Raw genomic sequence first — 18374 nt, 5'->3', positions numbered from 1 at the left:
CTCACCATAAAGTTCAGCAAATCCATTCATAGGCACTCGTGACGTCCCAGTTACAAACTGCAATAGCCGGATACGTTTCTCAGCATCCATTAGTAGAACAGCCTATAAAAAAAGGAGCAGGTCAGTTATGGATGCTTATAGGTATTTTATAGATGTTCCTAACCACACCACACACAGCCAACCATTTTAACTGAAAGCAGCGCTCTATCGATATAATCTGAGAAATAGATACATGCATTTTCAAGAACTTTCATGCATGAAAAGTGGTCAGGGAGCAATGTTTTGGTTAGAAGAGAGAACCAGGAAGAAAGTGGCAAGGCCAAAAGGTCCAGAGCTAGTGCTGAGAATGACGGTGCTACCTTCCAGAACCACTGAATGACAGGATGGTTTGGACAATATCCATTCTTGTAGATTGCGTGCTGTCTCCAGTCGTTCACATCCACGTCTCCAAGGCCACACATTAGCAACTGTGAATGAATGTCATTTTTGACAGGTGAACATAAAATGCTACGCCGAGAATGCTGTCCCACCCCCACTTGTGCTATCATAAGCTCCCTCTTATAAACATGTTAAAAATATGTTAAATAAAATAAATATTAAAATAGGCTTACTAAGGCAATAAAGAACACATATAGTTGAAGTTATTTCTTTCTATTGAAAGTGTTTGCAGAATCTGAATACTAGATACATATAGAATGCTTAAGTAACAACGAGCCCACAAATTAAAAAATTGGCTAACATACTGCACAGTGAGCTGCCCTTCCAAGAGGGATGCCCACTTGCTGCTTCTGAGCCAGCAAAGAGCCCGTCCATACAGCTTCTGAAGGCAATGATGCACAGCTTCAAGGCATGGAGCAGCATCCCTTCACTGCGCTGTATGTCAGCCATTGATTCTACTAATGCTAAATACCTAAAAACATTTTCACACAAAATTCTCAGTGTTACATGCGAGAATTGGTACACAGTGTGTATTACACACAAAGCGATCAGCATGGTTAACATTGTTTTCTACTGACCTTTGGGAAGAGTATCATTGAATAGACATTATTTACAATACATGTATATAACACCCTCCTCCTAAAACACTGCAGTGATTCTCAAACTTGGGTCCTCAGGTGTTATTGGACTTCAACTCCCATAATCCCCAACCAAAGGCCACTGAGGCTGGGGATTATGGGAGTTGAAGTCCAATAACACCTGAGGACCCAAGTTTGAGAATCCCTGCACTATAGGCAGTTTACAGTGTAAAAGAATAGCTTACAATTCTAAGAGGCATGATACAAAAGGAGAAAGTAATGGGGAGGGGAAAGGAAAACAAGCATGTACCAACTTCCCTATTAGCTTGCATTCTATGCAGCGAGCCACAGACCCAAGGGAGAGGTGAGCTCGCCGCCTCCACAGCACTTAAATCCCTGCCAGTGCTGCTTCCGAAGGCAGGCAGGCTTCATGCCTACTAAGGAGTGCATCATTGCACTTCCAACGTTACTCCCACTGGGAATGCAAGCTCTTGGATCGGTGGCTCGCTAGCGTAGAATGTGAGCCAGTGTCACAATGAAGTTGCAGAATGACCAAGGAGAATGGTTTCCTGCAAGAGATGGTGGAAGGGGAGGAGCCAAAATGGCAGTTGGTCCCAGCTGAAACAACGTGGGGGGGACTAGGCGTCTTACTTCTCCCTCCAGACAGCCAGTTCTAGAAGGGGAAAAGCCAACATGGCAGATGGCCCTAACTGGACCAATCAGAGGGGAGCCTCACTGTTTCACCTCACTTTCTGAAGTAGTTGGATAGAATTATGATTTGGTCCTTACTTTATATACCAATTTTACTATTTTCCTGCTTTTCTTTATTCATAGTTTACATATTAACTATGAATACATATTCATAGTTTACATATTAATATTTTATTTGATTCTCATGCAGGAAGCAACAACCTATGTTGACAGGGACAACTATTAATATCTACGTGTCTGAGGATTTTTTTAAAAAAGATGTATTGCATTATTACTAGGCTGGTCTAAAGCTTATCTGAGAACACGTGTATTATTAAGATGCCTCACTTCAGGCCATGGAATTGATGGATTGCTGACATTTATGTATGTGCTGAGGTACCTTGCAAAATTTGTGTCAATATAATCTATCCCCCCACCCCCTGAATTAAAAAAACAACCAACTACCATCTTTCCAATTGCTGTGTCAGTAGTCTAGAAGAAAATGCAGATTGGAAGACTAAAGGCAGGCAAAAACAAAGGAACTGAAATATTACCAACCTCCAGCTCATTTTCATCAAATATTTTAATTAAGTCAGTAGGCAGGAGTTCTGTGAAGCCCTGCAGAGGGAGGAAAAGTAAACACAAACATGTTCCATGTGAAATTCAACATTTCCAATAAATAAGATGTAAATGAAATTTACATGCAATTCCAAGAAATAAGAAGTAAATAAGATTATTTATTGGAAATTATAAAACATTATTATCTGGTTTTAAGATTTCTGATAATGGCCGACATGCCACACAGTGGCACACCAATGGAAGTAGCATTGTGCAAATGCTGTTTTAGCTGTTGCACAACTATCCTGTTGCGCAGTACCGCCAGGGCTGCCTTTCACATTGCACAGCGGCCCTGGCAGGTCTCTAGTGCTGACATTGCGCTGCTGGAATGTTGGTCACATTTTTCTTTTTCTAAAGCTACAAAGTCTTTCAGGATTGCCATATACTGGCAAGAGGAAAGCTACAGCAAGCAACAGAACACAGGTTTCCTTCTAAATTTTGGAGCAGTGGCTGATGTGGTCCACAGCACTATGTAGCCCTAATGATGTACTGTGGAGCTCCTGTGGACTTGTAACCCTGCCCTGTCACTGCAGAGAACAGGTGGCTACACAAGCGACATGACCTCAGTTTCTCTCATTGCTGCAAATGGGGGAATCTGCAGGAGCACGGCTTGTGCAAACACACATTTTCCGTAGCAGGACTGCCCAACCTCAGCCCCCCTGCATATGTTTGACTAACTCCCATCATCCTTAGCTATTGGCTGCTGAGGATGATGGGAATGGTAGTCCAAAACCAGCTGGAGGGATGACGTTGTGCAATCCTACTCTATAGTGTCGGGGCTCCCTCTCAAGTTTGGGGCAGAATGTTACAGCTCTGTAACACTGCACATCATTTCATTCAATACATTTATTTATTAGTGCATTTTATTTTTCAGAATAGAATACATGACAAAGAAGTGAAAGAAAAACCTGGCCTGGTTCGAACACACCTGCGGCCCATGAGCACCCCAGTATGGAAGGGGCACCTCTAGGCTCATGATAGGGAGAGAGTGTGTGATTACCTTCCAGCTCCACTTAAGGGCTGCCCATATTGCTACTGCAATGCAGGCACTCATGGGGGCCTGAAAGACGGGCCGCAGAGATAAGCAAAATCATGGCCGTGCTGTGGAGGTGCCAAGTCACAAATGGTCTGCAAAGCAGCTGGGATCTGTCTGACCTGCACCTACAATTAGATGCACCAACCAATATTCCATGAACATGAAGTGTAGAAAAGAGTCTTATAAAAACAAACAAAACACAAACATAGTGGTCCCTTCTCCATGACTTGAATTGCTGTAATGCAATGCAGTTCCCAAGAAAGAATGCAAATACAGTATTCTTTATACCATATAAAGCTCACAGATTGGCTTTAGCATGCTCTTGTTTCCAGGGTCTGATGAGTAGCCATTTATTCTTTTACACCTCAACTCTGGTGTCAGGGACACATGAAGGCTGCTGTGCAATGTGAAAACCAGACCTGATGGTGTGGAGTGACAGGGCAGTAGAGCAATGACTTAAAACAGCACCTGGGCAATAGCACTGACCTATGCAATTGCCTAGATGCTGTTTTATGTTGCGGTGCTACTGCCCTATCATGCAACACTGCCGTGGGTACCATTCATGTTGTGCAGGAGCCCAGTGGGTTGTTCCATTGCATGGAATGTCGGCCACTGTGTGATTTCCCATGCCTATCTTGGGAACCTGCATAATTCTTCAATACAAAAATAAAATAGACCATGCGGCAAAAGATAAAGAGCTAATGATGCAGCTTACCTCCAGAAATGCGTTCATTTGTTTTTGAACCCTGTTGACAAACCTCCACTGGATGACTAAGCTACAGTGTACAAAGGGGGAAAATGCTTCCATTAGAAGAAAGAAAAAGCATCATTTAAACACCTTAATCACACCAATGTTTCCCCAGATTTCCATTTACAGCTTCAGTAATCTCTCATTGAACTGTGATAAAAATGTAAATGAAACAAATGAGGCAAGCAACAATTCTCCCTTTTAAACTGCTGTTATGTTGTTTGCTGGGCACATGAATATGTGGTGGTTCTTCATTAACGCCTGAGATTTCCTTTGGGAGGCCAATGAGATCGTTAAGAGAAATTGCTGAAGAACATGGAACAGTTATTCAAAAGGGAACTCTGTTTCATTTTGCAGTCGTGACATTTAAATAGCTTTGCACATATGCTTTAAATGCTTCAGAGATGGCCTTTCCATATTAAGAGGTATGCAGTGCAGAGACAACGTGAAGTTAATCTTTTGGTTCCTATGGAGATTAGTTTTTGTTTCATCATACTTGGCTTCAAGAAACTTAACTCAATGCAGGATGCCTCTGAGTACCAGTTGCAGGGGAGTAACAGCAGGAGGGAGGGCATGCCCTCAACTCCTGCCTGTAGGCTTCCAGCAGCATCTGGTGGGCCACTGTGTGAAACAGGATGCTGGACTAGATGGGCCTTGGGCCTGATCCAGCAGGGCTGTTCTTATGTTCTTAACTTCTGGATTTAAAAATGGTCTAGAATGTGGTGCTCCTAGTTAGTATGCTTATGTTTCTTAGTTAAAGCCAAACTACAGGTTACAAGTTATGTTCTGAGAGTGTACAGATATCTGTACACTTGTACATGTTTTTGTGTGAAAGACTGTAACTGCATTCATTTTAAAAGCGAACCCAAGTAAAGGCCCCTCAAAAGCATGGTACAGATAGGAAGTGTTTAACATAACATGTGAACACTTCCTATATGTAGCCCGCATTTGAGAGATTTGTACCCCAGGGATGTGCACGAAAGAGATTTTGTGTTTTGTTTCCAGCTTGAAACAAAATGCAGATGGCCAAAATGTTTTGTTGAAACAGCGGTTGAACCGGTTGTTTCAACTGAACAAAACTTGAAATGTTTTGAGTGTTTCAGCCATAGGGAACAATGGGGGAACTCGAAACATCCCATTGTTCCCCAATGGTAGCTTCTAGAGGCACCAAAGTGGGCTGAGTGGTAGGGCATGATGTACTACCTACCACCCAACCCACAAAAGAAATGGGCAAGTGGGCAATTTTAAACAAATGTTTATCCTTTCCTCAAAATCCTGTGAAGATTAAAATTTTGTTTAAAAATTGGGTGGTAAGTAGCACCCATCATGCCCTATCACACAACTCCCAATGGTGTTTCCCCATTGTTCCTTATGGCCAGCACAAGCTGCACTCACAGAGTAGACTGCACACAAGTTTTGCATTGCAATTTGGAATGTATTTTGCAACCTTGCCTTGAAAAATACTGCAGAAGCACACTAAAAGGGGATCTATCTCTTCCAACACAAAACACACATTTCAAACACAGTCCCAAAATGGCCAAAAACAAATCTCTGGCCCAGAATCTACTGCCAGCCACAGTGCCTAAGCTGCGGTAGCATTACTGGCACAAGTTTCTCTCTCATGCACAATAATGATTCTAGCATTGCAACAGTTGCCACAGCAGCACCCTTAGCAGCAAGCAAAGCCATAAGTTCAACTACAGCAACTTCAGCCACATTTTGACTGAGTACACCTTGCAATGCAGATTGCAGAGCAGACCAGAGCAGTGAGTGAAGCTCAAGTTAGTCTCAAGGTCAGACCTGGAGCTCATCACAACAATCAACAAGAAATATCACACACACACACACACACACACACACACACACACACACCCAGAGCTGCCGCTGTCCATTTCTCACCATGTCGTAAATCTGTTAGCTCGGCTAACCCAACAGGATTTACAACCCCCTTCAGCACTCCCCGGTGAGTTAACAGAAAGAGGCAGCAGAACTGCACGAGTGAAAAATAAAAGGCTCACAAAGAAAAAGTAAATTAATTAAGTCCCCTGAACTGAACTAGGTACCCTCCTCTAACAATAACTGAGTAATAAGTGAACAGAAAACACAGAGCAAGGAATGAAAATAGCGAAGGACAACAGAAGCAAGGAATTAACAGAACAAAGCAGGAAAGCATAAACAAGGCAAACTGGAACTCGGACAAAGTTTTGGAATTCAATATCGCACTGTCTGTGGACCAGCAAAAGTTGCAAACAGCACCCGAGTAATTGAGAGACTGCCAAATATATATGGCTCAAGAGAACCAGAAGCCAATCAGGCTTCCCTGAGTCAACACTTCGGCTTCCTCTCTAGTGATCTCCTGCACCTGCGTGACTTCCACTGAGCCTCCCTCTTGAGCTGTCTTCTCAAGACAGGTGAAATCCCAGGCTCCTCCCCATCAGAAATCATGTCTGGCAGCTGTTGTGAATCCTCAGCTCCAGAGTCTGATCTCCCTGCCAAGTCCTGTTGCTGTGCCTCTGAGCCCTCACTAGCAGGCGAATCCTCCTGTTCCTGCTCTGACTCTTCTGAGTCAGAAGTCTGAGCCATGACACACCACCACACTATCTCACAAAAAAATCACAACTCAAGGAAAGCGGGCACCCAAGTTCTGCCTTTGTCAATCTGAGATCCAGCAAAATCAGTCTGTTAATATAGCAGTAATAGCAAAGCATATTGTACTGAGTGCAGAGAAAAGAAAACCACAAAATCAAACCTCCCTCCCTCCTATCCTGATGTATACTCTTCTTCAAGATAGGCACAGTATAAGGACTCTCTCTGCCTCCTAGTCCCTTTGAATACATTTTGAAATTTCCTCTTTTTAAGTTTCCCCTCCCTCTCCCCAGCCAATGGGAGCACAGTTGCCCATGACAACGCTTGATTTGCTCTGAGCTCTAAACAGGCCCTTTATAAAAGGGTGTTCTGTTTCAAGCTCAAAATGACCTGTTTTAAGTCAAAACGTTTCACCACTGAAACGTTCTGAACATCCCTAGTTGGCACAGTGCTATGGGTATATTCCTCATTTTGTGTGGTACAGGTATTACATTTGCCTTCATCTGAATTTTATGTTTGAAATGTATGGCAGCGCCAGGAATATCAGCGAAAACATCAGAGAAATCAGCAATCATATCAGCATATGGATGCTCAATAATCTGTAATATAGGTTCCATGCTATTTGGGTCTAACACCATCAGTAGATCTTTCTGATGTTTCCAGCCAAATACTGAGACTCTTTTATGTGACACATACACTTTCCCTTCTGCAGTACATCCTTTGTATTCCAGGAGAGCAGTGAAGTATCCATGTATGGCAACAGGGGGAATTCCATATCCCCATGGGTGGATGTCTGATCTGCAAGTGCAGATCTGATGTAGTAAGGAGTTTCTTGTAAAGCAGATGGGAAATATAGTGTACAGAGAACCAGAATCAGCAGGCATCTACACTCCATGGCCATTACGTTTTACTTGACAATGTGGAGAAGCAGGATCTGAGTTTGTCACGCTTAAAACACTTGTCAGGAAGTGTTTCATCTGCCTGATCCTTATCATATGGTGAATCCGTAATGGAGTGGACAGCAGAATTGCAAAGCTTAGCAAAGTGTCCTCTTTCCTTGCACCTGTTGCAAGTTACCTTCTGTGCAAGGCAGTGAGCAAAACTGGCTTTGTGGGCAGTCTACACATCAGTAGATTTTGGTAGTTCTTCCTTTCTTGTGCTGCCACTGTCTGGAGCAGTGCCATTGGGATTGGAAGGATTTAGACTGAACAGCCTGGATTTCAGGAAGTCAGTTTTGGGGCACCAAAGAGAGTGATTTGGCACAGTGAAGATCTATAACCAGATAGTTATAGCAGTAGTAGTGCAGCATATTATACTAGGTGCTAAGAAAACCACAAAATCAAAACTGCCTTCCTCCTCTATGCCTCCCAGTCTCTGAATACATTTTGAAACTTCCTCCTTTTGGGCTCCCCCTCCCCCCAACCACAGTTGCCCATGACAACATTTGATTTGTATGGATAACAAGCCAACCAAAATGCAAGGAGATCACATGTCAACCAGAAGCCAGTGCCAGAAAATCAATCAGCAAGAGAAAAACAGGCATCCAAAATGGCGCTCGAAATGTTTTAAATAGAAATGAGTTTGTTCTGCTCTGCGCTCAAAACAGGACTTTTATTTAAAGGGCATTTTGTTTCGAGCTCAAAATGGCCCATTTAACGTTGAAATGTTTTGACGTTGAAATGTTTGCACATCGCTACTGTACCCAGGTTTACTTTTTGTATCTGTGAATGCTGTACACAGACTATATGAGGGTTGAACATAATGTATGAATAGGGCTCATCTCTAAGTAATGAGTCATAAGTTTCCTTCAACAACTTGGTCTTTTTCTTTACGGGAGCACAGAACTGGAAACAGAATGGGCAAGTGGCCAGATGTATATTATGAATGTCAATAGACATTAACCTTATCCAAAGTTTTGGTACTATATACAGCCTCCTTAGGCAGGGAGGAGCAGGATGAAGGGAGGAGCAGGATGAAGCAAGGGTGAAGAACGGACAAACGGAGAAAGAATTTTAAGCGGAAAAGAAAATGCTGAGGAAAACACAGGAGCTCTTTCTGAGACCTGTGCTGAGGAGCGAGACTGGATCAAAACTGGGAGGTCCTAGCCCAGGAGCACTCTGGGGTACTAAAAGTCACGAGATCTTGTCTCCAAGGAGCAAGTGGGCATATCAACCCATAGTTAGTCCTCCTACACTTGAGGAGAAATACAAATGTCTCTATTTGCTTAAAATCAGTTATGCTATCTATCCTTTACCTTAGATTAATGTTTGTTATGTTTACAACAAACTCTAATTACAGAACTGGGATGACAAGTTTCCAGTTGCTTTCAAAGGACTTTGATCTGGAATGTCTTCTGGTGCAGTCATCATCAAGTCCAGTCTGAACAACTAAGCCACAAAAATTCTATAAAACTTAAAATGAATAAATAGATACATACTCAATATATTCCCTTTTGTTTTCGTTTGTGACCGTGATATCAGATCCATTTGGCTTCAAGTCAACTTGATATGTCTGTGAATACAAAAAAATCCAAAACATTACATTATAATGTTCTATAGGACTACTTTTAAAAAAGCACTGGCTACAGCTGTTTTAACAAATTGGTATCTACTCTTTTGCTAATGAATATGTTTTTTTGCAATCTGAATGTTTCCTGTAAAATAACTTGGCCAAAACTATTTAGAGAGAGCTCTATTTTGAATGTCAAAATGTTTCACACTTTAAAATGACCTCAAGAAGGGCAAATAAATATAGAGCAATTGATACATCAGAATTAGGCACTACATTTCATTAGCAAATTAACGGCAAGACAGATTGGCACATCATCTGCTCAGTTATAAAGGAATTAGCAGAGTATAGTGGGGATGTGGGTGGCAGCTTTTAGACTACCTTTCATGTACTACAGTATGTGGCCTCTCTTCAGACTCAACACAGGTGGCTTTGCAGAGGTCCCAGGCACTGTTCCCTCTAACAGGGATTCCCAGATGTTGTTGACTACAACCTCCAGAATCCCCTGCTGAAGGCCAGTACAGCTAGGAATACGGGGAGTTGAACAACATCTGGGAATCCTTGTTAGAGGGAACAGTGGTCCCAGGATCAGGGGCACACCTAGATGATTTTGGCGCCTGGACCAGCCCTTCTGTGAGGCCGCCCCACCAGGTGCCCCCCCAGCCGCGAGGCCCCCAAACAGACTTTTGGGGGGCCTCCTGCTGCAGTTAACCTACGTGCCTTTAAAAAAAAAAGAATGTTGCCGTGGCCGAAGGGTGGCTGCGGGGTGGGGGGAGTAGTTGACCTCCTCTCCCCCAGTGGTGGCGGCGGCGACGGGGGAGGGACTGACATCATAGGCTTGCAACGATCTTTTTCTAAACTGCACAGGCACGCCTCGCAGTTCATAGCCACCGCTGGGCAGAGGGAACACACCCAGCAGTCACTCCCCCCATCGCCACCACCAGCGGGGGGAGGCAGTCGACTACTTGGCTCGCTCTTCCTAGCCACGCGGTGGCTTTGTTTTTTAAAAATGATGGCACGTAGGCTGGCTGCGGTGAGGTGGGCTGGTGCAGGACGGCTGTAGGAGGCCCCAAGTTCCGAGGGTTAGAGCGCCTCTGCCCAGAATAAAAAGACATTATCAGTACCAGTGTAACTGGCTCTTTCAGGAGGATTTGAGTGTGCTTAAATAATTTCATATAACTAAAAAACACAAATAGACAAATGTCTGTGAGACCTCCTGACAAAGACTTCCAGATGCAAAGAAGATATTTGTTTATTCAGTATCAACATGTCCGATGCCTACAAAGCAACAAAACCTTGTTCCAAGCACTTTACAATCTGAATATAGACATTATGGAAGATACAGGTCACACTATATATTACATTTTTAGGTAATTCTTTTTAGATTGTGAGTCCTTTGGGGACAGGGATCCATCTTTATTTATTTGTATTTCTCTATGTAAACCGTTTTGGGAACCTTTGTTGAAAAGTGGTATATAAATATCAGTTCTTGTTGTTATATACACTCAAGTGTGAATATGAAAATAGTGGCTGTCATGAAGCACAGCGGAATGGTGCCTCCGTGCACCATATCTGGGCAGCTGCAGACTTCTTAGGCAACCCTGATGCTGCATGGAATGAGCGGTTGCATAATCTGCACTACCAGAGTTACTCCTATTGTCGTGAATGGGAAGAATTGCAGTAAACCGGATTGTGTGGCTGCCCGTTCCCTGCAGCATCAGGTCTATCTTACTGTGCAGGCAAAATTCCTCTCAGGTTACAACTCGGCGGGGGGGGGGGGGGGCAGGGGGGATACAAGCCTGGGTGTGTGATTTGCAATGAAGAAATGGCAAGCAGGAGGCACTCGCGTTCTCTGCCTGCCATTTCCCTAACTTGATATAGCAAACATTTGTCTCGGAACCTCGACTCGGAGGAGATAGAGCAGTAGGTGGAGAAGTTCTCTAGCCCATCCAAAGGAACATAGGAAGCTTCCTTATACTGAATCAGATCATTGGTCCATTTAGGTAAGTATTGTCTGAACTGACTGGCTGCAGTTCTCCAGGCTTTCAGAAAGGGATCTCTTCCAGCCCCACCTGGAGATGACAGAGATTGAGCATGGGGCCTTCTGCATGCAAAACAGGTGCTCTGCCACTGAGCTACAGTTCCACCCACTCACTGCTTTCCCCTTAAACATCACCGTTTATAGCAGAGATGCAGTGAGTAGAGTTCCCAGACCTGTGTTTTCCTCTAGATCCGATTTCAGTCTGGTGGCAAATTTGGTGGCAAATTTTTTGCCATGTTTGGTGGCAAATTCTTTCTCAAGTTCCATCATGGCAGCCAGCCAATCAGATACAATGCACAAGTGAAACCCAGTCAGATAATCAGAGAATATTTCCATACACTTTTGTATAGCATTCAACAGCTACTGAACACATTTTAGGCCCCTTTCCAGTCATCCATTTCCCAGAATACTGAATTATTCCTATTTTCAGCAGTGAGAGATTTGGCAGCAGAACACAACACACAAATAAGCAATAAAGCTTAAGGAAAGGGCAAGATGACAAACCTTTATGGATTATACATATCATATCCCTTGTCCCTAGACTGGTTAACACTTGTTTTGCCAAACCCTAGGCGACTACAAATCTAACCTTTGTTTAAATGAATGGAGAGGATATAATAGCAGTGTTTGGAGATTACATAGTTGATAAACATCTGAAACTCAAAAATGACTTGCCTGTTAAGTCTAAAAAAAAGGGAGATCTCCCCATCTCCACTTTCCAATCCATGTTGAAAATAGTTAGGACTGGATGTCAAATGTATGAGAATTAAAAGAGCATGTGGTTTGGTTTATAAAAAAAGAGAGATAAATCTAGAGTCTTGTGTACTGCCTGTATGAACACTTTCTACCAGAACATATTCTGCTAGGAGAAAAAGCCACCCCACATGGCAAAAAGCTTAGAATAGACCTGAGAGCAATGTACTGCTCCTAATTCATTACATTACCATAAAATTTTCAAGATTACTTTAATCTCTTAAAAAGCATGAAAAGAAAAATGATGAAAAGGTTTATGGAAAATTAGGGTGGAAGCCACAGTGAAAGAAAACTAAACTGAGTGTGCAAGAGGTCAGAAATAATTGTCATAGACAAATGACATCCAGCACATGAAGCCACAAAACTGTGTCTTGAAGACAGGGAGCAGTGCAAATAGAATTTTAAAAAAGCTTTGTGCAATATCATTCTTCTAAGCAAAATGGAAAACACAACAATATGGTATACAGGGGAACAAAAATGTCAGCCTGTTCTGCTTTCCAGAGGGCAGGAGGAATATGGAGCCAGAGGAACAGAAACAAGTTACGGCAAAGTTAGCAAATAATAAGGAGGGGAATGCGGTCTGGCATTCACCTGCTCAGAATGCAAGTGGCTGTGAACCATCTTTATGGACATACTTGGTGGTGCATCTCATTAGCTTACATATGCCTTTATAGTAGCTTCAAAGTAAATAAAAGGCACCAGGACTTCTCTGATGTTAAGTGGGTTGTAGACCAAAGGTGATATCCAGACTAACCTTGGACTGGCACTATAGAGGAGCCATTTTTGCCAATCTCCCCTTCCTCCAGAAGCCTGCTGTAACTCCAGAAAATATGTCCCTGAGGGTCTCACAATTCTCAGGGACATTTTTTTGGAGGCATAGTGTGGTACAGAGGGGAGATTGGTGAAAACTGCAAACCCCACCTCCCGACCTGTAGCACCAATGCAGTGTTTAGTTTGGATGTCAGCCTGTGGGTATATTGTGTATACCACTGCAGCCACACTGATGTGTTGGATATGGCAGTGCACTTCCAATTTTGCAGTTACTGAAAAACTATTATGAATTGTCTCGTGAATTAGAAGGATCACATCTAGGAACCATTTCTACTTGATTCTTAGCTCTAGTTAAGAAAGAAAAAGAAATAAAAATTCTGAGAAGTCTAAATGAAAAAAGCATGTGTCTGTGGAGTTTGCTGGGTTAATTTTTGTACTCTGAGTAATGGGAAAACTCAGATTAAGTATTCAGGCTAAAAATACTATAGAAACCCATTTAAAATACAATACAAACTGCACGTTTCCATTTTTTGTATAGGGAACCTCATAATCTGAACAAATGAAGAGTCTCTGTCCTAGAGCTGCACCTGCACACAAGCGTGTGGGACTCAGGACACCAACAACTTTGTTGAAACAACGTGAGAAACGTGACATTCTGCCACCACCACTCACAGATGCCCCTACATCTAGAGACTGTTCTTGCACTGGGGATAGGGACATGCCATTATGCTCTCACTGGCTGCATTTCCATTGAACTCAACAAAACTACTCTGCTGCTAAAAAAGAGTTCTCAGAAATGTACCAAAGGCAATTTTTACTGAAACTGCTATAATTAGTTCCTTGAACTCTTTCCTGAAGACATCTCTTGAAAATACTCAAAATGGTTATAATCTAGAGAACACAGCTGCAAACCAAGAGAGAAATGATGCAAAAATAGCTGACTGATGGATATCTACCATTCACTTCCATCATCCACAGAAACTTTCACCTGAAAATTAAGAGATATGCTTCCCCACTGCCTCATGAAGATTAAAGCTAAGCCATCTTTAGCTCACTTACAACCTGGATATTTTCCTCAATAAGGGCCTTGCAACAATGCCTTTTTGAAACCCATCAACAGGTTTTACGAGTTGGGGCTGCAGCTCTGGATGAAAAGGAATTGTTAAGTACCTTTTAAGTACCAGGCCTTGAAGTTCCTCTCAGAATCACACGATTAGTCCACAGCAACAGTTATACTGCGATTATATCAGCCTAAGTACTCATGAGCATCTATAGGCCCATTCACACGTTGTGTTCAACATACGTACGAGTATACAGTGTACACAGGTACAGCTCTGTACACAAGTGCCGTCGTTCACATATTAGGCTAAATGCTGGTGCAGAATATACCTCTTATCTGTACCATGCATTTGAGGGGCCTGTACCCAGGTTCCCTTTCAAAATGAACACAGATACACAGGGGTGTGTACGGAACTGCTCTGGGCAGTTCAGTCTGAGATTGAACCAAACTCGAACCGAACAGCCTAGTTTGTGTACCGGTTCTGATGAACTGGCCAGCGGTTTAGTTCCTGCCTAGAACTGGGGTTGAACCAGTTCTACCCTGGTTCTAGTGCTTGTAAAGGGGAATCCGGTAAGGATTTACAAGCACTATTGAACCCTAAGAGGTTTTAAAGGGTGGGTGAGGGACAAGAGGTAGTATTACCTGCTGCCGCGGTGCAGCTCCTTGGCGGCAGCAGCTCCCCTAGGCCCTGCCAGTGCTCCTCCCCATCATCTCTGGCCAGTAGGACCTGGTTCGGGCCTCCATGTTGCGTGGTGACACAAATGGCTTCTGTGCATGCACAGAGGTCACTCTGATGGCCTCCATGCTTGTGTGGAGGCCTGAACCAGGACTTTACCAGCCCGAGATGATGGCGGGGGGGACGCTGGCAGGGCCGAAAGGAGCCACGCCTCTACAGGTAACATAAACTCTCACCCCCTGCCCGCCCTTTTAAAACACCATAAGGTTCCCTCAGTGCTTGTAAAGGGGAATCTTTACCGGAATTCCAGATTCCCCTTTACAAGCACTAGAACCAGTTCAATCGAAACTGGGCCCGGTTTGGCGTGAGTTTGGACCAGACCCCTTATTTGGAGGGCTGGTCTGGTTTGCTCAAACTAGTCGAACCAGGCCAGTTGAACTCAAACCTTGGTTCAAGTCAAACTAGTCTGCATCATTCACACAAACGTTTATGAGTGTACAAACATCCTTACAATCATGTAGCATAATGTCTGAATCGGGCTTACATCTGTCATGTATGAAAGCTCTTAATGAGGACTGTGGAGTTGGAGGGGCTTTGTAGGCCATCTAGTCCAACCTCCTGGTCATTGCAGGAAATCCAGAGCTAGAGCATTCTCAAGCGATGGCTCCCCAACCCCTGCTTGAAGACTGCTCCCGTCCCCAACAATGTGTTCAGTTGTTGAGAAGCTTCTCCCAATGTTAAACTAAAATCTACCATCCCATCTAAAATCTACTTAGCCCATTAGATTTAGTCCAGCCTTCTGGGAGAGCAGAGAACGGTTCTTTGCCCTCTTCTGCATAACAGTCCTTCAGATATCTGCAGAGTGCTACCATGTCACCACCCCACAGTCTTCTCTAGGCTAAACTTAGCCTGCTCCTTGAGCCTTTCTTCACTGGCCTTGTTTTCCAGACTCCAACCATCTCTGTGGCCCTACTCTGAACCTATTCCAATTTGTTTACCTCTTTTTAAAAGTGTGATGCCCGGAACTGGCCACAGTACTCCAGATGAGGTCTGACTGATGCAGAATAAAGCAGAACTGTTACTTCTTATGTCTTGGTAGCTATGACTCTATTAATGTAGACTAAAATTGCATTAGCCGTTTTTTGCAGCTATATCACACTGCTGACTCATGTTCAGCTTGTGATCAGCTGCAATCCTCAAGTCATTTCCACAAGCCTCCCTTTAAGCTGGGAGATCTCTACTGCCCAGCCAGATATTCCCCATCATAAAGCTGTGTCTTTGTTTTTTGGTACTGAAAAACATTTTTTTTTTTTTTGCCTAAATGCAGAGCTTTTCATTTGTCTGTTGAATTTCATTTTGATAGTTTCAGTCCAGTTTTCTGTCAAGGCCATTTTAAATTTTATTCCTGTCTTTTGAGGGGTTAGCTGTCCTTCCCAGTTTTGTGTCACCTGCAGATGCAATGAGGATTCCCTCCACCCCTTTATCGAAGTCACTGATAAAAATGTAGAGTACTAGGCCCAGGGGCAGCCTCCTCCCAGTGTGATGAAGAGCCATAAATGAGCCCGATTCTCTAACCAGTTAGGAATCCACCTGACAGTGTTATAGTCTAGCCTACATTTGACCTGTTTGCTAATAAAAATATCATGGAGAGGTTTGTCATATACTTTGCTTAAATACAGACACATTACATTTGCAGCATTCCCATAATACACTAAGCCTGTAGCCTGATTTTAAAAAGAGGAAAGATTAGTCTGATAGGATTTCTTACTGGCAAATCCATGCTAGGTGGAAGATTATTCAGAAGAAAAACTAAATGTATATCCAAACCAATTAAGATTTTACATTTGCATCAGGAGCTAATTTATGATTTAAAGTCCAATGTAAGGTTTTCATGTGAAAATGTTCAGTGTCTAAGAGTAGAATTGGGTCTAGTTTTCAGGAGTCCTTGGTAAATTGCCCCCCATGAACCCCCTCCTACCTGGCTCCACCACCTTTGCACAAAGGCTATGTGCACACAAAGGTGGTCTCAGAGAGCAATAAGCAGTGGCCCCTTCTGAAGGCCCAGGGAGCCAATTCCATGCTAGGGATCATTAGGAAGGGGATTAAAAATAAAAGAGCTAATATTATAATGCCCTTATACAATCTATGGTGTGGCCACATCTGGAGTACTGCATACAATTCTGGTCACCACGTCTAAAAAAGGACATTGTAGAACTGGAAAAGGTGCAGAAGAGGGCAACCAAGACGATCAAGGGCCTAGAGCACCATCCTTATGAGGCAAGGCTACAACACCTGGGGCTTTTTAGTTTAGAAAAAAGATGACTGAGGGGAGACATGATAGAGGTCTATAAAATCATGCATGGTGTGGAGAAAGTGGATAGAGAGAAATTCTTCTCCCTCTCACATAACACTAGAACCAGGGGTCATCCCGTGAAACTGATTGCAGGGAAATCTAGGACCAAGAAACGGAAGTATTTTTTCACACAACACATAATCAGCTTGTGGAATTCTCTGCCACAAGATGTGGTGATAGCCAACAACTTGGATGGCTTTAAGAGGGGTTTGGATAGCTACATGGAGGAGGGGACTATCATCGGCTACTAGTCGGAGGGCTACAGGCCACCTCCAGCCTCAAAGGCAGGATTTCTCTGAATACCAGTTGCAGGGGAATAACAGCAGGAGAGAGGGCATGCCCTCAACTCCTGCCTGTAGGCTTCCAGCAGGATCTGGTGGGCCACTGTGTGAAACAGGATGCTGGACTAGATGGGCCTCCTTAGGCCTGATCCAGCAGGGTTGGTCTTATGTTCTTATGACCTCAGCAGCTGCCCAGGAATACTGACCCCCTGACGCTGGCCCTATCTAAGGACCTGATTACAATAGTGAAGTTTCTGTAAAATGTTATTCACAAAGCCTAAGTGAAAATCTGAAAATTCTGTTTCAAGATTTAAAAATCTGGTTTTTGGAAGTATGAAACTCACGCCCCCCACCCCCACCCCAAATGACAGAAGAATCAAGGTCTGGGGCACAGTGCAGCTTCTGCATATCTTTCTCAGGTAATTTCCTTACATTAGTTTGAAACTTATTCTGTCATTTTACCTATGCTAAAACTGGCTTGAGGGTGTTTTTTGTTTTTGGTCCTATCTAGATTCAATGAAGGCCTATTGTAAGAGACAGCAAGTAAAGTCCCATTCACTATTAATTTACTAGAAACTGTGATGTTGTATCCTTCTATTAATGGCTAGTCTGTTTATTGCTCTGCATCCTTTCTGTTAGGAATATATACCACCTATTTTTTCCTTCTTCACTGCAACCATTTTTTTCTTTGTTTATTCATTATAAAGTTTTGACTGGTTTTTTTGTCTGTAGAAAACTTGTATAGTATGTATGCATCTGAAAAATTGTAAGATACGTTTTTGTTTAAACTTGCTCAAATGAAGTCTTATGATCTGATCCCAAACCTTGAGATGCCAGGCAATACTGGCTATAATGTGATATTAAATATGTATTCATACATGTATTGCATATCGATGTAGAACCATGTAAGCAATTTACTGTAATCCCCCTATATACCTGTCCAAAGTTCTCTTCATCTATGCAAAACATGAGATCCAGCTCAGTTGGGTCATTCTCCAGGATCCATTTCAAGGAGTTGTAATATTCACCGTCCTAGAGCAAGAAGAAGTGGTTTCCAATTAATCACTTTCTGATAATGTGACATATGAATTAAAAAGTATGTTCCATTTAATTCCATGTAGCTGAGTACCCTTGGCATACACTGAAGAAACATCTCACAGTAAGGCAAAGGTGAGTGCTATGGATCACTGATTGCTAGGATGTCTATGTTTTTCACATAGAAATTGCAACTCTCATA

At 43.0% G+C, this 18374-nt stretch overlaps 1 protein-coding gene across 13 annotated transcripts in view; it reads right to left on the bottom strand.

Annotated features, from left to right (window-relative positions):
- The window catches only part of NEDD4L (NEDD4 like E3 ubiquitin protein ligase), a 397256-nt gene that overhangs the window by 6953 nt on the left and 371929 nt on the right, over positions 1 to 18374 (bottom strand). For 12 of the 13 annotated variants that reach the window (XM_053288369.1, XM_053288370.1, XM_053288371.1 and 9 more), the window contains 6 exons: positions 18074 to 18169; positions 9132 to 9205; positions 4076 to 4136; positions 2265 to 2324; positions 360 to 467; positions 6 to 102 (listed from right to left, as the gene is read on the bottom strand). In XM_053288369.1, coding sequence (XP_053144344.1) covers positions 6 to 102; positions 360 to 467; positions 2265 to 2324; positions 4076 to 4136; positions 9132 to 9205; positions 18074 to 18169 — 496 coding nt within the window. The remainder of the gene's footprint in view (positions 1 to 5; positions 103 to 359; positions 468 to 2264; positions 2325 to 4075; positions 4137 to 9131; positions 9206 to 18073; positions 18170 to 18374) is intronic. The other variant, XM_053288367.1, reaches the window with a different exon arrangement.

Source organism: Hemicordylus capensis, chromosome 2 (genome assembly GCF_027244095.1).
Source record: "Hemicordylus capensis ecotype Gifberg chromosome 2, rHemCap1.1.pri, whole genome shotgun sequence".
NCBI classification, from domain to species: domain Eukaryota; kingdom Metazoa; phylum Chordata; class Lepidosauria; order Squamata; family Cordylidae; genus Hemicordylus; species Hemicordylus capensis.
This window is presented reverse-complemented; position numbering and strand designations above follow the sequence as displayed.